General features: G+C 41.8%; 1 protein-coding gene across 1 annotated transcript in view; it reads left to right on the top strand.

The window, feature by feature from the left end:
- RIMS3 (regulating synaptic membrane exocytosis 3) overlaps positions 1-19,442 on the top strand; it is a 531,625-nt gene extending 512,183 nt beyond the window's left edge. Inside the window, exon 7 of the mRNA XM_085648027.1 lies at positions 8,070-19,442. Within this exon, the coding sequence (XP_085504153.1) occupies positions 8,070-8,282 (213 nt within the window). The 3' untranslated portion in view covers positions 8,283-19,442. The remainder of the gene's footprint in view (positions 1-8,069) is intronic.
- The last annotated feature ends 1,406 nt before the right edge of the window (positions 19,443-20,848 follow it).

Genomic DNA, 20,848 nt, shown 5'->3' with positions numbered 1-20,848 from the left:
GGAACAGACTGACTGTCTTATTAAAAAAGACTCTGGCAGGTGTGGGGTCACCAAGGTGACTATCTCCCACAATGCATGTGTTCACCTTGCCAAAAGGCAAGTAGTGTTAGACCCAGACACAGCTACCTACACTTCTTCTCCAAAGAATAGATTCTCTTCAATTGTGTAAGACGGAATCATAGCAGCGGTATTTTGCTTTCGAGCACATTAGTAAGCGTGAATATCCAGGCTCTCTAATGCAGTGTCAGATGGACGGGAAGTAGGTTGGTTCTGAAGGGGCTGTTCTGTATTTGTGGGAGTATAAAAGGGCAACCCCTGCAGCCGACTGTGGCTTTTCCCATGCTTAACATGCTCTGTTTGACTCTGGTTCCAATAAAGAATCCCTTCTGACGTTTGTTGTCCCAGTAATGTCTCTGTCATAAGAGAAGACTTCAGTTGTTCTGTGTGGAATGGTGCTATCAAGGTCTCTGCATCTTCTTTGGTCGACGCAACAAAGTATGTTTGCTCAGAAGTGCAAGGATCTTCAGGCATTGAAACTAGGAAACCCTGGTGTTCTACAAATCCGAGTTTAAATTGGGCATAGTGCACCCCTCGGTAGGATATTGTTCCCTTCACTACCATCTTCATATTTTTGATGTAATAGGACCAGGATGCTAATGGCATCCAAACTGGATACAAAGACGCCATGAAATATTTGAAATTCATTTTCAATTCCATTTTTTAATATAAAAATGTTGGCTATTGTTACAAATTACTGGATATGTGATGGGTTTGTGCATGGCTCCCATACACGCCGTTTTGTTAATGCATCAATAAGAAACTGTACATACATTATCCGATAATAAGTGCTTGTATCATTTAGCTCCGGTTTTTTATATATGTTTGCTATTTATTTCATTGGGAAAGGTGGTCAACAGCTTCTGGGAAGTAATGTTTATGATTTAAATCAGATGCATGAAATAATCAAAGTCAATTCTACTATTTGTTGAACAGACCTGAACTGAACTTTTGGATGACCATGTAACGGTGTCTGAAAGAAGTCTTTCCAAACCTGCGTTCAGAGCACTGATAGAAGCAGCACACTAGAACATTACAATAGCACATAGAAGAGTCAAGGCACACAAGTCCTACACTCATCGACACAGAATGATCGTAGTGAGAGTTTATCTAGAGCGTGGTGCAATGAACCAGAGACGTGATACCCTACGTCTCCATATGGGGAAAAAAAAAAAAACCAAAACACACAGCGTGGTTCAGCACTCAACTGCACAGTCAAATATACAAGTAACAAAGATTATAGTCCACAGTCCACAAATAGGGAAAACAAAGTGATGTCTTCTCAATAAATCATTGTGTGAATCGTTCTTCCTTTGAAAATGTATTCTTTATTCATTAGTTGTTCTTAAAAACACAGCATGCAATTGATAGCCAAAGCGTTTCATCCCCCTGGGACTTCTTCAGGGCTTAGCATGCAAATGGTGCTTCCTGCATGTTCTCCATGTTGTGCTTTCTAGTAAAGATACAGTGATGTATTGAATAAATGGAGTACAATTGCTCCACATTTTTCGTATTTATTCTCCAACATTTCCTGCACTTACATCTATTAAGGGTTAGAAGAATTTCCTCAGGTATGAAGGGAACAAAGAGAAATGGAAGAATATATTTTAGGAAAGAGGTTACCTTAAGCTCATGCTTTGTGAAATAATTCATATTCAAATATTTAGAAGAGAGTATATATTAAAGTACAAATAAAGAACATCTTAATAGAGGCTTGCTTTAATTTCAAAATTCTCAATTAAGTAGCTCATGGTAAAAATAACTTCAGTGAAACATTGGACTATAATGCAAAATGTTAAGAAACTGAAGATGTTATTTCCAGATCCTCCAGTATGTGCATATACATGACGGAAAATATTAAGAAAATTATTTCAGGAACTGAGGTAGGCAACATTTTGAAAATAGGAAACATTACAACAAAAGAATGCAGAGATATTCCCGTGGCTTAACTGTATCAACTGTTCAAATATATTAAATATATATATATGAAAATCAAATTAAAAAACACATATAGCAAATTGTCAAAATAGAAGTTAAGGTACTGTGCTACTTGTGAAACAAGCCTTTGTGTATGCTGCAGTAAATGCTTGTGCGTGATATTGTATATTGGACAGACACAGAGGAAAGTAAAGGGTCGCTAAAACTAACATTGTACTGATATCAGATCGGGCAGTTGGGATTCTGAAGTTGCTAGACATTTTATCACAAATGGCCATGCTGTACACCAAATAAAATTTCAAAATGTTGTTTTGAACCTGAAAGACTGCATTAACTCTGCACTAATTGTAGTAAAAAAGGAAGAAAAATGAATTAAGAGATTAGACACTAAGGGCTTGAATGAGAAAACTAACTGTCGACCATTTATGTATTTCAATAGTTAATATAAATATATATATATTACATATTTATGTGTGTGTACATATGTGTATGCATATATATATATATATCACAGAAAAGGTTACAAGGACGTTATAGTTAGGTTTACATTTTACCCACACAAAACCTCAGAAATTCAGCAGTTATAGTTATTCTTATGTTAAAAAATGAAAACTCGTGGCCTAAAGTTACTTGCTACGCCACCAGATTCAAGCTAACCTGGCTGATAATAATAATAATAATAATACTGGAGTTTGTATAGCGCAAACAGCTACCTCAATGACAGAGGTGTCCCGGCGCTCTAGTAGCAAGTAACGCATGCAGGGAAGTTTGGGTACTGGAGCCAGACCTAGTCATTGCTGAAAAGCCATGTCTTCAACGCTTTTCTAAAACAGGTCTCTGTGTTAGCTTGGCAGAGGTACTCAGGCAGGGCATTCCACATTTTGGCTGTTCTTGCTGAGAATGCCCTACCACCCAGACGGGCTTTCGCAAAGCGGGGAACACAGAGCAGATTCTGAGAATTTGACCGCAGAGATCGATTTTGCTTATAGCAGCAAAGTCTTTGTTTAAAGTAGCTGGGACATTTCCCCTTAAGAGCCCGATAGGCCAGAGTGAAGGCCTTGAATTCTATTCTTTTAGCTACTGGGAGCCAGTGTAGCTCCTGTAGGTGCGGAGAGACATGATGCCGAGAGGGAATACGTCTAATCAGTCTCGCAGCCGCATTCTGCACCATCTGCAAACGTCTAATCGAATATTTAGGCAGGCCGAGATATAAGCCGTTTGCGTAGTCCAGCCTGGATGTCACAGTGGCATGGACTACGGATTTGCGGCAGTCTTCTGGCACAAATGTAGAAATTTATGGAGGTTTTTTAATTTGCTAAAACACCTAGCGGAGCCCTGTTGGATTTGGGCCGAGCAAGAGAGGTCAGCCTCCCATTTCACCCCCTGATTTTTGATACTAGAGCTGGGAGAAGGCGGAGGGCCCATTTCCGATGGCCACCACAGATCTGGAGCAGGCACTGGGCTCTTTCCAAAAAACAGCACGTCTGTTTTTCCCGCATTGAGCTTTAGTTTGTTTATATTCATCCAGAGGGCTATGTCTCGCACACAGCCTTTAAAATTCTTAAAAGTCTCTGCCGTCTGCTCTTGAATGAGGGGTGTTACCCCGAAACCAGTCCCAAGATTCTTGTTTCTGGACCAGGGAAGACCTGGCTTGTCAGTTTCGTTCTGGACCGTTCCCATGGGGTACAGGGTTAAGACTGATTTGCATATGGCTGGGTCTAAACTGGATTGACGTGGCGTGCAAAAAAATGATGGATTGAACACAGATCTGGGACTGTGGGTGAATGTTTGATTAATTCATCATTCCGTCCATCATCTGTACTTTTTGCAATTGTCACCCAAAGTGGGAAGGGGATCCTCAGATTTGGGTCCCGTGCTCACTACACCACCAGATTCTAGCTAGCCTGGCTGATGAGGGGTGTTACCCCGACACTGCTCCCATGATGCTTTTTTGTGGTCATGGGAAGGCCTGGCCTGTCGGTTCAGGGTGTGACTTCGGCTCGTTAATAGTGAACCCCAGTGAATGCAGGAGTATTGCCGTAGTTTGGAGGTGGGAGACAGCATGGGGTAGGAACGATCTGCGTCGTCGTCCACACAGAGGTTACTGAACTTGTGCTGTCTTGTGGCTGGGATATGGCTAGCACGGCTGAAAGCACCTTATTTAGACACAAAAGGAGCGAAAGGCAGATGAGGGAGGTGTGTCCACTGAGAGGCCCAAGTACCTGGCCGTAGTCCGTGAGTCCTCTAAGCGCTCCAGCGTGATGTCTGCTGTGTCTGAAGAGATGGGTGCCATCAAATGGCATGTCCATGAGAGAGGCCTGGATAGCTCCTGAAAAGCCAGCCGGCCTCATCCAGGCACAGCGTTGAACAGCCACCATCGATGAAATCGCTCTGCCCAGTGATTCGGTTGTGTACTTTGCAGCATCTCTCCCGTCCTATACTGCTTGGGAGAGGAAGGCCCGGGTCTCCTCTGGAACTGTGGCAGCACTTGCGCAACCTTTTCACACAGGGAGTGAGAGTAACAGCCCAATATGCATGCATGGGTGCAAGAAGAAAACATTGCCCTGCCCCAACTGTCCAGCCTCTTGGATTCCCTGCCTGGGGGTGCAGAAGGGAATGCACCGTAGAAGGTAGAGGCTTAGACCACCAAGCTCACGGGGGTAGATTGGTTGGTGAGGAAATTTGGGTCGCCCGGTGCAGGATGATGGTGGTGGGCAATTGTCCTATTCACAGGAGCCCCTAAATGACATCTTTTATGGCCTCATTGAAGGGCAGCAAGGGCTCAGACGAGGAGACACCTGGCTGCAGGACCTATGTCAAGATATTAGTCTTGAATGCCATGAAAAGGAGCTGAAGCTCCAGGACCTCAGCTGCCCTTTGCTCCACCGTGGCGTATGATGCTCCCTCCTCCATAGCCATGGTAGAGGGAGAAGCAGACTAGATTCTAGAGCAGTATCCAGTCAGCTGACCCCACCCAATTCCTTGTACCAGTCCATGTCCTCTTAAGACTGGTCTTGTAAAGGGTCCAGCGACCCCTCCCAATCTTCCTACATTCCTAGCCCTTCAGATTAAGGCTGAAGAATTGACCTAGGACCTAAGGGTTCTTGCGGCGCTGATGAGGTTCCAGCCCAGGTCATTGGGAATGAGAATAGGACTGGCACCGGGAGTCTCGGTGTCAGGGATGGTGATGGGGAAGGTCGCAATGGCACAACCGGCATCATTCCAGATCCAATGCCGGAACCCGATGGCTCTCCCTCTGAGCCTCTGGGGCCCAAAGACATGACGGTAGGGTCAGACCGTCCAAATATGAGGCACATGGCTTCATAAAATTCTGTGAACAGGGCGGGGTTCACTCCAGCTCCCAGGAAGGAAGGGAAGCATGGAGCCGACTCAGGCCCAGGTTCAGAGAAACGAGGCCTAGGACGCCGAGTCTCCTCCGTTGCGTCGGCCGATGGATGTCGAAAAGTCGACGTACGCTTTGACTTCTTCTGTTTTTTGTGCTTTTACCTGAGCAACTAGATAACTGAGTGGTAGGACGAAGACTCAGGATTCTCAGAGCTGTGCCCAGACCTTCCCCTTGACCAGGACCGAGAACGAGACCTCCTAGGAGAACAAAAAGGTGCCGGGCGCTGGGCCGCAAGCAGATTTAGGGGCTGCTCCCTCAGAGCTTTTGGAGTCATGGACCAGCAGTCAGAGCACGACTTTGAGTCATGGTCGCACTCCAGGCACCAGAGACAAACCAGGTTGGGGTCCGTCACCGACATGGTGCTGTGACAGGCCCCGCATGGCTTGAACCCAGAAGTCTTATTGGACATGTTAGAAAAAACCTACTCACTAAAAAAGGGGTCAAAAAATATTGAAATAAACTTGTCAATAAGTGACAGAGCAAAAAACACACAATTGATGGAGGGAATGCAAAACAAATCAAAACATTCAACCCAGTCAAGGGATCTGGGTTAAATCCATGATTCTTTTTCTCACCATGGCACCTCAGTTTAGACCTCCCCTCATCAGCCAGGATAGCTTGAATCCAGTGGCACAGTGAGCCCAGGGCCCACGTCTGGACATAACCAGCAAACTTAGGGTGACAAAGCATAAGACACACAATTGAATCCAGAGGCACAGTGTGCCCAGGACCCACATCTGGGCATACCCAGCGCACTTAGGGCGAGAAAGCAAAAGACGCACAATTGACAGAGGGTAGCTCTCTTTACAGATCTGCGCTGGCTGGCACAGAAATGAAAGAACTGATTTGCGCACCGAGGTGGTGCCTATATAAGTGATGCAGACGTCACAATGGCGCAGACGCCGTCGACGCCAACAACGTCATGTGGATCCGGCCGATACCACCTACCGGCATGCAGGGGTATTGCTCAAAGAAAAATCTTCCTGATCTAGTCTGATGCATGGGAAATTGATAGGTATGGAATCTGAGGATAGATGTCTCTATCAGATTATTGGGTATTATTATGTTGGCCAGCAGACTTGAAAAATAAAGAAGGACTCAGAAAGTTGACTGTGTACAACCTTATGGGAAGTGATATCAGATGGTTAGGTTTAATAACACACTAGACCGGTTTCATGAGTTAGGGGTGTTAGCATAATGGTAAAGGTGTTCCAGTCATTTTAATGTATGTGAATTGAGTCTGGGTAAACCTTACGTTTTTAACCGTTTGCAGTGTACATAATTTATATTTAATGTTGTGTTGAATGTTGCTATTTCAGTTTCATTTATTGGTTATGCATGTAGATGAGGCTCTTGAGGATGGGCAGCTAGCTCGAAAATGGATTGAGAGTTTTTGTTATAATACGTCTAATAAATATGTGAAGAGAATTCATTCAAGACATAAATATATTACAATGAAAATCAAATAACGATTAAGAACAAAGAGCAGTTCCAGGGGAGTGCAGACTAGATAAGTGGAAGAACTATCTCCAACAGATGATGTGTTTGTTACTCCTAGGGCCTGGCAACTCAGTGCGACACAGTGAAGAGACAAACTTAAAACAGACCGGAATAAAATAATGAATGCGGTGGATGTGCAGACAATAATACACAATTGAGATTTAGAAAATCACCAAACAAATGTAGATGGTACTGGTGAAGATACCATTTCTTGATTGCCCACCAAAACTTATAATTAGCCAAATCACACAATTAGAAGTGGAGATTTATCCAGTGGAAAGAATGTGCAAGAAACAGGCATAGATAGCTAAAGCACCTTTGGGAAATGTACAAAATATAGATGCCTGAAAGCCTCTAGATTTTAGTGGCTCTTGGTGAAACAACCATGAAAGGCCCTCACCAATTTGAAATCTACAAAAACAAATGTGCTTGGAAATAGGAAAATGCCATGTGTGAGACCAGTGACAGTTGTTATGCTGCAAGCCTGTTGTGCTGGGAGGAAAGCTTTTGGCCAGTGATGTGGTGAATGAGTAAGAAATACAGGCAATGTGAATGTCCATAGTAGTTAAACAAAATGGATGAGGTAATTCAATTTCAATAGTAAGTGAGACTCGATTGATGGATATTATACCAATGAGGTTAAGGATGTATTAAACTCCTTTTAAACATATTAGGTTTGAGGTGTGGGGAAAGTTTGACAATCCATGAAAGGATTCTATCAGAAAACATGAAAAAACAGACAGAAAAACAATCTCGAAAATGCAGATTGCCAGAATGGTGAACTCACAAACATCTCCCTACAAACATTTCGACCCATGATAAAGTCCTACGTCCAGCCACACATTCCTCAAATATTGTAGGCCTCAGTTAAATTGCTATTCAATCGTCAGTAATGGTATATTTCGAACATAGTGCTTGTCAGCAGATCAAGGAAGATGTCAAAATATTTGTAGGGAAATATTTATGTTTGGTAGATATATGAGGAGTGTGTTATCAGATGCTACCAACTGAAGTGCATTAAATTGACAGTACTTCTCATAAGGAAGGATTCTTTCACATGCATGTTTTATTAAAATGAGTAATACATAACCACCAAAGGTAGAATAAATAGTGCTCTACCAGCAGTGACTAACCAATGACTTTATCATTCCTTGTCCCTTGACCACAGGTGATCGTGTGGGGAGATTACGGGCGCATGGATCACAAGTACTTCATGGGGATGGCACAGATCCACCTGGAAGAGCTGGACCTGACGAGCATGGTCACTGGATGGTATAAACTCTTCCCCACCTCCTCCATGGCAGACTCCAGCATCGCTCCCCTCACCCGCCGCCTCTCCCAGTCCTCCTTGGAGAGCTCCACAAGCCCATCCTGCCCTTAAATTCCTCTTGGTGGGAGTTCAGGAGAAGCGGGGGTGAAAATTACAGAGAGCACGGAGCACACTATGCTGCTGATCCAAAAGCGCCAATATTTAGAAAGAATACAAGACCCACCAGAGAACTCAGCAATCAAAAGCATCCACAGAGTGCCACTCTTCCCCGCCCTCTCCTTTGCTCTGCCAGTTTACCCGCTGCCCACAGAAGACCCCACCACAAGCGTTCCTTGGGAAACTTCTCAAGAAGATCACACAGCCACCAAGAAATGTATAAGACTGTTATTGCAACCACCACAATCGCAGGTGGGAGTGAGATAAGACATGGCAAGCGCTCAGCCTGGTTGACTACAATCAGGAAACATTCACGCCCGCGCCACTGCCATGAGCATGTTATCCCATTCAAGCACACTTTTTTATCCTTTCTCCTTATTCACAATGAGAAAGGATAGGGAAACAATCCTGGAATATGCATTGTATGTAAAGATATATAGAATGATATGTGCATTTGACAGAATTCTGGGTTAAATTGTTTATTTTTCAGACAACCCAATTTTGTTTTTTATTTTTAAGGAATGTAGCAACTGATGTAGCCTGCCACATGTTAATTTTTTATGTACAACCTGCTGCACAATCTGTGTGGGAATCCTCCATTGTTGGGCAAGAAGTTGACAATAGTTCCTCTCTGCTCTTGTAGCTCCCGCAGCACGGATTTAGCAGTGCCAACAAGCAATTATGTTTACTCTTAATTTTTTTTTGTATTTATGTACGAGAGTGTACGCGCAGCATGTAGCCAACCACTCCCCCAGTGACTACCACTGGGCAAGGTGGGAAGAGGGGTCAAAGAAGCAGCACAATAGCCCCACCCCTAATTTTCACTTAAGTGCATTCTGGAATAGTCAAACTCAACATATAAGAAATGCTTTGCACACACAGCAGAGGATACCTTGCATGGCAAAAGGGATCAAAGTTCGAACTGTTGTACAAAAACAAAATGGCAGCATTTTTAACTGGGATCTGCAGGTTTTACCTCCCTTCGAATGTGGGACACTCTCTTCACACAGCATCTGCAGTTTCCACTGACCGCCCCTCCATCACAAGATCCCCAAGATCTGTTTAATGACTGGTGGTGACAGACGTCAAATGAACACAAGAGTTCGCATTCATGTAGCATTGTATGATGGGACAAGGTTTTTATTCGCGAAGGTGCCTACGAACTTCTGCGGAACACTCAGGGGTGACACCACTTGGAACTGCAGTTCCTTTGTAGATACTATGGCGACTGTTTTCAAAGTATGCAACGGTAAGAATCACAGATGAGTTGCATTAAAAGAACTGTAATATTGGTTTGGAGTCTAAGAAAAACTCAATTCAACATCAAGAAAATAGAGCAAAGGTAATTTCCAGGAGGGAAATATCTATTTAGTAAAAGATTTAGCAAATACCCTGTGATAGAGATGTCTGCCTACCGTGAGATGAAACAGACTTCTCGAAAGAATGATTTATGGACCAGGAGATTAAATAAAGTGTCCAGGAGAGAACAGCCAGTGAATTAAAAGGACTACCGATAGATACTCAAAGGCTAAAGACTGGTGCACCAAGGGGTGAAAGAGAAGCCCCAGGAAAGGATGACTGGTCTTCCAAGAGATCAAACAATCGCAAAGACAGAAATATCTGTCCAACAAATGACCAAAGGGCATCTGCAGCACCAGAAGGACCTTTTGGGATAATAGTCTTTGGCTGGAAGAATTCATGCTTTGAAAGATCAAATGGGATGTTGGTGATAAAAGTACAGATCTGCCAAAAGATTTCATAGACACTCATATTCCTATTTTTTCTTCTAACGGATCAAGGTTACCCCGATGACGAAAGAATTGTCAGTAGATAAAATTGAATATGCCCAATTGAATGCTGTGATTTGCCAAGATAGCCAAGCGAGACTCTAGGATAGGAGCATCGGTGTTTCAAGGATAAGCTGGGAGATCAAATGCAACCTCAAGGACAAAAGAATCGAATTTCTGATGACTGAACAGTTTTTAGAAGACGTGATCTTTTGCAATGATAACATTTTAAATTAATAATGTGGCGCCCTTCGCTAGAGTCATCAATGACTGGCCTGGAAAGGATGCACCTTATTGTTTAATCTGGGTGTAGTACAATTATTGGGGATGCCGCTCAAGAAAAAGACAGTTCTATTGCAAAAAGCACAACAATTTCTACATGCAGTAAATATGATCCCCACAAAAGTGATCACCAATAAGCACACAGACGATTGCCAAGAAGGCCAAACATGAACTTGTACACAAGTGTTTCGCTTCTCCTGCACTTGTCATGATGCTTCACATGCAAAGAGCTTCAGATGGAACAAAGGAATATCGGATATCATTTTAGGTAGTGATGAATCTCATCAAATTAGAAAAGTGATAGCAACAAGAAAGAACACTTCTTTATTGCTAGACTGCACAGACCCTCCACCTTAGGCAACAGCTACCTACCTGCACAAAACAAAGAGTACCCACTTGAAGTCCACCACCACGGCGAAGCGGTTTATTGAATGTGGCAAACGAGCTGACACCTACGCTGTGCAAGCGATATGCAGTATTGTTGAAAACGTAGAGGTTAACGAAATCCTTGTGAGGTGCTATGCTGAAGACATCCCTGACTCCTAAATTATATAAAGTCACTCCTAAAAGAACTATCAAAGTGGTGAAAATGTAAAGCTGGAGAGCCAAATACAATTTTATATTCAGGGTGATACCAATTTGAATGTTGTTCAAACAGCCAAGGTGCTAAGACAAAACTGGAAACAGTGGCACATTGTAAAAAGAAAACCCACTAACCCTAGTAGGGACCTGAGTCATGTAAGGCAAGAAACATAATGGGTCCTATCGGGAGCTAGAACAGTTGCAAATCAAACTAGAAATCTTTGGGCGAGACAAAAGAAATGCTTCACCTTGTAGCCTTGTGACATTCATAAATGCAAAATCTGCAATCAGAGTGGAAAACTAACAAGGCAAACAATAGTTAGATGTATGTTATGTAGAGTTTGTTATATCACTATTGGGCTACTGTTTGCCTTGCACAAAATTGAGTTCTTAAGGTGTTCTTCTAGCCCCACATAGGATCCAATATTTGATCAACATAAAAAGATCAAATGGCTGAAATTGTTGGAAGATTTTTCCAAAATGCTCTGCTATATCTCACTGCCTGAAAAGTGCTCTAAAAATCATGCATTCCCAGAGGAGCAAAAGTGTACGGAGCATGCATGAGAACGTGGCTACTGCATGCAAAGCCGACATTGACTCGGCTTTAATTTGTAGGCAGCCCAGACCTCTTCGGACTCCTCAGACATGGACTGCAATTCTTACATGACTGGGCAGAATAAGGTGTTGTTTCTCTCAAAAGCACCGAAGAACACGTTTGTCTAACAACTCATCGCTTTAGTACAATGAGCCTGGACATCCATCAGTTCCCTTGATTTCTCATAGTACACAGACCAAGTGGAAAACACTCTGTAGAACAACATTTCATGGCTACGTCACGGACAATGCTTCTGCAAAGACGACGAAGCAATACAATATTTACTTCCACAGTTTGTAAGCAAGGTGCGCAGAAGGAATTGACAGTAGTGTTACGTAATGCCCGATCAACAGTACTGCTACCAACCTATGTACAGAAGATAGCATGCTGATGCTTGTGCAGCCCGAAGGTCCACCCTCTCTGCTGATCTTCTCAAAAGGTCACCATAGTTTGTGTCATTGTTCTGAAACTCATACATCCTTTTTGTAAGGGTAACAGCAAGAGAATCCTACAGCCCGACAGTCGACGGAGAAACATCTCTGTGCTCAAAAACATGTCACTTTTCTTTCACATTGATCACAACTGAATGAGCAACATTTTCATTGTAGCAACCACGAGCACGCTGTTTCAGTACATTTGTGTACATTTGTGGGTTTTCAAAGCTAACATTGATGTTTTACCCGTTGAGTCCACTCATTGAATGGGGACAAAGGGTCTGCAAATAAACCCTATGCTATGTTGAGGTCCCAGCCATACGACACAAGTTTCTGGATGCAAAACATACATCAATCTCAAGCAGCAAGCTGCAGGGTTTTTACAGAGCATTGCTATAGTTTCCTCTGTTGCTCAGGCATGGAGGAACATCTTGGTACTGAAATGAAATAGTAGGGCTTAGGTAGGTGACAAGGGAAGCTTAAGTTTCCTCTGTCCAAAGGTATCACTCCCTTGCCTTTACAATTGTAGGTATTTGCAAGTAGATGGGTGACAACAAGTTGCAGCTAACTCCGGCAACATTTACGTGTAATTTGGTTACAGGTGGCTTCTTGGCAATATGGAAGTCTTGAAACTGGCCCTGGGGAGAAAGATCGCGTGAAGCACATGAATGTGTTCGGTAAGACATAACCCGTGGGGAGAAGTTAGGACACATGATGTGTGCCTACTAAGTAATATTTAGCATATGCTTATATGTGCTGTTTGCTTGTTACTTAGCACGTGCTACGCTTGGCTTTGCAATCACTACCCATTTCATTGTCGGGGGCCTGTCCGGTATATGGAGCGAATAGTCAAGTTCCAGTGTCAATCAATAATACCAGCAGCACATTTGCTCCCCTGCGATGACCTCCTTCTCAGAAACCTCACCCAACAAACTGTTAAAGATATATTGTTTAGTGTGTTGTGTGTATTTTAGTTAAAGAATTATAATGATCCTTTTTACTTTTTCTTTTGCACCAGCAAGTTATCCTTGGAGATTTCTGTATTCACATTTTCCTCATCTCAGTTGGAAAGTATGAATGTGAGTGGGGTGATAAAAGAGACGTGTATATATATTTATGTGTCCAATATGCTTTGCATCCTGATGCAAATTTTCAAAAAAGGAAAATATACCTTTATGTGACTGGCAGACCGAACATTTAGAAATTAGGAGAAGCAAACGTTTATTGTTATAGTTAGATGTGATAAAAGATGATTCAAATGAGTTAGGAAAGAAACCAAAGAGTACGTAAAGGGCTTAAAAAGGAAGTTTCTCATGAAGTGGAGAGTGAGTGGGAAAGCCAGTAAGAAAATGAAAATGTAGCTCTGTCTCTGCTGAAACACTTTACAAATCGAAATCACTAGTTCCAGATTTCTAAATACACTTCTTGTGAGTTTCTTTAACTTTCAGAAGTCAAAGTATGAAGCAGCTCAGCTCGAAGCCAATTTGAGCAGATCCATGTACTCTGCAAGCAAAGCTCATGAGTCTATAGGGTTTTCGGTCTGAAGGACCTGGGTATCTCACCTGCTCAAGACAGGACTGGCCATATTGGATTTAGGGAAAGACCCCGATAGGTTGAGCACTGGAAGTCTGCTTTTAGGGAAGGATGGTTGGAGGGATCATCAACCCTGAGAGAGCTCACAGTTTTGTTGTAGATCCAAATATAGTACGCCTCACCAAATGTGATAATTGGACTCGCTTGCTTACCACACTAGAGAGTTGGAAAGACATTTTCCAGACACACATTTAGATCCCAGTGCACCTATTCAGGCTGTGCCTCCAGCCACATACACTAATCTGCAAGCGCTCTTGTAGGTAGGTTTTATGAATTGTCAATACAAATCTGACAATTTCTACTCTGATTAACCCTACCTAAAGTGTCCAGCTTGATAAAAACGTGAACTTAATAAGCAGTCAGCTTCACAAACTCAACTTAACAAATGCCTATTTCACCTGAATCAACTCATCTTGCCAGCCTTTTTCAGTCGTCCCAGCCTCCTCACTTGCTCTTCAGCATTATTTTCTCCAATACGTTCCTGTTTTAATCCCTCCACTTACTGCATTATTTTTGATGGTGACCCTGCTGCTTATTCTCCAGGCAATTGTGCTGCACAATCATCTCCCACCATTCCCACATCCCAACTCCTGGCTGGAATCCTGTCCTGCTACACTTTTTGACATTCTTTTGGAGCTCATGTTATTCCCCATTCTACTAATGCCCCTTGTCCCAGGCCTGATTATTTTTCACCTCTCTTCTCTCGTGGTCGTATCATGAGCCTGGCTCCCACTTGTGTTCCTGCTTGGATTACTATAAAAAAGACAAAGGACTACCACAACTTTTAAACAAATTTCTCTTTTAGATTTTGTATAGAGAGGACTGAAATGAACAAGCAAAATAATAATCATAATTTCAGTTTACAATAATATTAATACATAACATTAAACGATGTCACCTCATGAGCAAGATTTGTATATCTGTAAAATATATTTATAATGTTCACAAGGAGAACAGGTTCAGCTAGAATGGCGATAAATTGTGTAAAAGGTATTATTTTAAGTACTGACCATTCTCCTTAACTAACAGTAATCATTTAAATGCTAACCTTAGCTTTAGACGTTCTATTCCTGATACGTTTCCCAAATTCTATTAAAAGCACTCTTTAACTCTAGACGAGTTTCACACTAGAGCAGAGGGTTCTGAGATTCCCATGACGCAATCCTCAATGTCAGCAAAGTTTGGTCTTTTTGCCTTACTTATGACCTTTTTTTTAGCTCCCATTACTGCTTTTTGGATCCATAGTCCACATTGAACCCTAAAATCAGTGTTCCCAGAAATAACAATAAAGAAAATGAATTTTTCTGATGGTGAGTTGACACAGTTAGTTATTTCACTTATGTGCAATAAAACAAATGCGAGCTGTTTAGGAAGCATGAGTAGCTTTAGTTCATGTTTAGAGTATCTTAGGTTTGACAAACAATTGGATACTAGGTCCTGTTTTTGTTTGTTTTTTTCACGTTTTTTAACAAAATTAAGGTTCTATCACCTAATTTTGCACGTGGAATTCTTCAGATGAGGGTTGTACAATTTAGAAAGTCATCAAAATGAAAATCCCTACACTACTCATATGGCTGCAACAATTCACTATGGAGATTTCAAGAGAGCGTGTTTGGAAAAAAACTCGAAGACATAACATATTCTACTAATACACCTGTCAGATTAGGCAAGGCAAGAGGTTTCTTTCTGTGAAGACAGTCTTAACGAGCATGATGGTTTCAATTCACCAGACTTTCAGAAAAGAGAAATACCAGTGAGTGATACTGAAAGCCTACTAAGCAGGACCCAAAATAGGAACAGTTTTAGGTAGTCTGCTTGATGTCCTCTCCAGAAAAAAATGATTTGCACATTTTGTCACCTAGTTATTAAATCCAAAATAATCTCAAAAGTTTGGAGAAAAAAATTCAGATGCCACAGATTGAAGGGTGTGTGTTTCAAAACCTTGTGTGACACTGCTCCCTAGACCTAACGAGCCCACGACTGAACATCTGTCAAGATTTTTGTCAGCTGTACTCTGTCCAAGAATTGCAAGTGAATTACATTTTATAGTGAAAATTGCAACAGGATTCTGAAAGAATGCAGGTAAGAAGAAAAGTGACTTTTTTTTACACAGAGAAAGGACACTTTTGCGGTGTACACCAGGCTAAACACTCAAGTTTCTCCCAGTGCTATCAGCACAGTCGTGTGGGTAATGTCAGATTCTCATGTACGAAAGCCCTCAGAGCCTGATATATGCAGGCCATGCAAAGTAGCTATTCAACTATATAAAGGGGCAATGCTTTCTTGTATGATGTTGTTTACTGGGTTCTCTTCAGTATGGACAAGAATCAAAGCAAAAATAAATTCTCCAATAACGGATCTGGTGTTGTCCAGAAACAGGTGGTGGGTTTTTCACCAAGACGTCTTGGTGTGGTACATCATTTCAAAGCCCAGCTCCAGAATCTTGGCAGCTCCCGTTTTCGCAGAAAAAAACATCTGGATTGTCAAGAAAGACCACCTGTGGGCCTGTAGTCTCATTCAGTTAGCAGAAGCACATCTACTACAGGGCACATGGTACTCGCAAGCCTGGACACAATGTGTTAGGTTATGTTACTGTAGCTTATAGAACGCACTTCCACCAGACGGTCTCTTGGCGCTAAATTACTGACTCAGCACAGCTCGGGATACTTTTTAATAAGCTTGCTTAAAGAGCCAAGTCTTCAACATGTGTCTGAATTTTCCATAATTTGAGGTGGTCCTAAATTCCAGAGGCAGGGAGTTCCAGACACGGGGAGCAGTGACTGAGAACCTGATACCTCCGGTCCTATTCCTCTTAAACTGAGGGATGACTAAATAGTGTAGATGAGTGGATCTCAGATCTCTAGTGGGGAAATACTTAAGGATCCGAGATTTGATGAAAAATTTACTTTTCGTGTGCAAGGCATAAGTAAATCAATGAAAATAGAACAAAAAATTACTCCGGCTTGGCAAGGTTCAGTGAAGTGTTTGGCAACTTTGACATGATACAGTGAAATTCCACAAAAGGTGGAAAGCGCAAATGCCAAAATGAGCAAAGTTTTACCTCAAAGTTAGAAAATTGATAAGTCTAGGCACATGGCGTAACAATAGGGGTAGTTCCAAATTATAAAACAATTCGGTAGATAATGTTTTCTAATCAGGCATGGTATCTGAATGGCAGTCTTTAGTTCCACACCATCAAAAAGCAAATGTAAGTTCTACTATTACTGACAGCCTTTTATGGCACAAACTGAGAAATCTTTTGGCACTTACATAATAAGTATTATATTCGCTTAATTAAATACTACTCATTAAGTCAACTTCACAAGCTGGAAAGACCTAGGGGCAGATTTATATGCCCCTTGCGTCACTTTTGCGTCACTTTTCCCATGTTAAAAATTACGCAAAAGTGGAGCAAGGGCATTGTAAATAAACCCCCTAGTCTAGAAGGCCTACACCTTGACCTGCAATTCAGATACAGGTCCATGAAGCAGAAATTCATCCCACTGAGCTATCTTGATGGCACTATTGGGTTCAAAGACACTATAAGGAATTAAGGAATTTGTTATTTACACCACAGTGCCTAGGATACATATGGTTGTAAAATGTCCATTATTTTAAAACTAAGGTCTCTAAATATAGCTGGTAACTCAGAAAAACGGTAATTTTCCCCTAAAAAAAAATACATGATATAGGAAATAAAAGTAGAAAACAGTCCCCGAAAAATTGACAGTGTTCTAAAATAACCTTATATACCAAAGCAAATACAGTTAAAATATCCCTATTACTAATGAACATGGGGCATTTGCACCAACTATGGCACAAAGGGCACTATCTTTTTTTTCAAAAAGCCTGTAGCATAAATAAGTAAGACATTACGTTGTAACTCTCCTGAGCAAACTCCAGGTCCTTCAAAATACTGTAGCTAGATTGGCCCTGGATCTACCTGCCCGCACCCCTTCTGCCCCCTGTCTAAAAACGCTTCACTGGCTTCCCATAAAAAAGCGTATTAAGTTTAAAATTTGCTGTCTGGTTCATAAATCCCTAAATGGCAATGGCCCAGTCTATCTAGCAAATAAACTTATAGACTATCATCCAACGAGAACTCTGAGATCCTCTAGCTCGCACCTCTTAAGGGTGCCAAAAGTACGAACTGTCAAAAATGGGGACAGGTCCTTCTCTAAAATTGCACCTGAAAGCTGGAATGCTCTCCCCCTACACCTAAGACTGGAACCCAGCCATCAGAAATTCCGTAAACTCCTAAAAACATGGCTTTTCTAAATTCTGCCTATCTTACATCTTACCTCTGAGTGTCTGCTGGCGCTATGAGACCTTCGGGTGATATATGCGCCTTACAAATTCCAATACATAGACATAGACATAGACATAACATAAATTAAAATCACAACACAAACTGAATAGGGCTCTTCGTACTTAACGGACAGTAGTAAATGGTACCGATGTCAAGTAGCTTTCAGTTAATTGTCCAGAAGGATAAAATGCTAACACTGTTCTGCTAAGATTAAAATCTATGGTCGGAAGGTTACACCAGTTAATACTCTGATTACTAGATTCGATTCACTCATTTCTTTTGCCCAGTGGTGTGCCCCTCACTCCGTAAACAACCAGGGTCAAACATCCACAAGTGGCCTTGTGTTAAAGTTCTCCTTTTGCTAAAATTCAGTTTTAAGGACATTATATTCGTCCATTTGCATACCCCACAGTTCTAGCAATTTAAGGCACCTTTTTTCTCCTAAAAACTATAGGAGTATAGAAGGTGGAAGCAAGATTTTGTGGTGTTTGGTAACACTTCCAGATTGGACATAATTATATCAAAACCAAATTTTAATATAAATCAAACAGGACTTTCAGACACACCTTCAAAACACAACAGTAGCATTTGGAAAGGCAACATGTAATTTCTGTTCACTTACAATAGTTATGGAAGACAGGAAGCAGATAAAGGGCACTGGAGGTAGCCATCTTGAAGAGCTTGCTGTGCATGGTGGCTAATCTGAGGTGACCTTTGTCCTTTTACTTCTGCAGTGGAGACTGGAGAGTAGCATCAACTATCTACTGCCAGGAAGAGCTAATTTTCCCAGTTCCCGCACAGGACTGTGCACCTTAATCTGAAAAATGAGTCACATTTAATTAGATACTAGTAGATGATATTATAAGATTTGACAAGTTTATTTGTTTGCCACATTTTACGGAATGAATCAATCCCAGACTATTGGCTCACACTTACATCAATGGGGGGAAAAAAGGCGATAGGAATTTGTTTGCCAAAAAATGTGGATCAACATCCCTTCATATAAAAATATTTTAGGAGGAAAAATGCCCCAAGACATCCCATTTCACTATTTTGTAGTGTTGTTAACTGTCTCTTCGTAAAAGTTTGTAATGCTTTACTGCTCTTACTTGGTATGAACGCGGATGGCACTTTCTATGTCTGAATGTGCAAGTCAGGTCGTCAGGCTTGAGACCGAAATCACTTTGCCCACAAGCAAAGCTACTGGTCTTAAACTAGAAGTAGAGAGAAGAAAAAAAAAACTACGATCTGCATTTTCTACCTGTGCTATGTAATGTTTTATATGTGGTCTTTACTAATGTAAGATTCAGCTATTTTTGTGGTTTATATGCAGCAAGATTGACGCAGGGGGAGGGAGAAGCACGTAATATATTTTCCCTTTTGTAGAAATATCCTTGCCGATTTCCAAGAGGAAGCAAATGTCATCACTTTCCGAGATACGGCTTGTGACTGCATGCGTTTGGGCAGCAATCAAGAATATTAAAGTCCATTTGGAAACCGAAAACGGTCTTTTGTTTTATTCTCTTCCAAGTTGACATCACCACATTTAGTATTATTCCATTTCAAATGCGTAAAAACACGACATGCTCTTCATTTTTTTGTAGATTTCTAGAACTATTCTGAATTTTATTATTGGAAGTAAGGAGAGTGCGTGCGGGAAGAGTGTTAACGTGTGTGTGTGTTTTCCCCAACTTTCCCCACATGGAAAGAAAATGGCGCTCAGTGCTCAGTTTATTTGTTTATATTTATATACTAAAAAGTATCCCGTGATACAAATGTTCTGTCGCGTTTCGACTTCTGGTATGCATCATGACATTAATAAATGCATTTATGCAGTGATAAAGAACAAAAGGCTGGTTTCACAAGATATTTGAACGTACAACTATAACTAAAACAACTAAGTGCCTTACGGCAAGTGCAGACTTCTTTACAAGTGTTGAAAGGTGGAAACGTGATATGGGTTGGCATCCCCGATGGCCATCAGTGGGCTGTCAAACTTTGAGGGATAATGTAGGTGAGTGAGAGTGTAGTCTACGTATCGATAGAAAACACATAATGGGAAAAAATTTAATATTGTCCAATATTGCCACTGAGTGTTCCGGTGACACGAACAATGTGGCCGAATACGGCAATTTAGAACCACATTGCACATCACCCATTATGTAGTTTTTACATTATATGCTTATTTTGTGGTAGCTCGCACAAGAACACGTAATTTACCTTCAGTAATGCTCTTTCTGGTGGATACTTTATCTACTCGCAGATTCATCACCTGTAGAATGTCCCCCAGGTGCCAGACTGGATCCAGAGGTTCCCATCAGGCCTGGCTGTCAAGGCAGTTGCGCTTTGTGAACATTTGCACAGAAGCTCACGTCGTGGCCTGGCAGATGTCAAGAACAGGCACTCCATGTGCCACTGCAGTGGCAGTAGCCTTGGCCCTGGTAAAAAGAGACCTCAGTCCTTCTGCAGGCTGCGTCTTGGTCAATGCATAACAGATAATAATGCAGAGGAGATCCCACCATGACAAAGTCTGTTTCTGCAGCACCATACACCTTTTTTTGTTCCCGAGAAACCCACAAAAAACTGATTGTCTACGCGCTGGCCTTTAGGGCGATTGATGCAAAAGCTTAAGCCACTTATGGGGTCCAATCAATGGAGTCCCTCCTCCTCTTTCAAGGGATGAGGTGGAGCAAAGAACGTTGGGACGGTAGTGGATTGCCAAACGTGGTGACAAGATTTGGCGAAAAGGCCGCCCTGGCCCTCAAAACTACATTGTCTGGGAAAAAGGTGGTGTAGGTAGGCTGCACAGACAGAGCCTGGAGCTCAATCATGCGACAAGCAGAAGTGATCACAGTGATAAAGACAGTTTTGAGAGTAATCACAAACAGTTTGGAAGGAAACATGAGTCACACCTTTAATAAACCACATCACAACAGGTG

The sequence above is a fragment of the Triturus cristatus genome, chromosome 3_2 (assembly GCF_964204655.1).
Source record: "Triturus cristatus chromosome 3_2, aTriCri1.1, whole genome shotgun sequence".
Classification (NCBI taxonomy): domain Eukaryota; kingdom Metazoa; phylum Chordata; class Amphibia; order Caudata; family Salamandridae; genus Triturus; species Triturus cristatus.
Note: the sequence above shows the minus strand (reverse complement) of the source record. Positions and strands in the feature narration are given on the sequence as shown.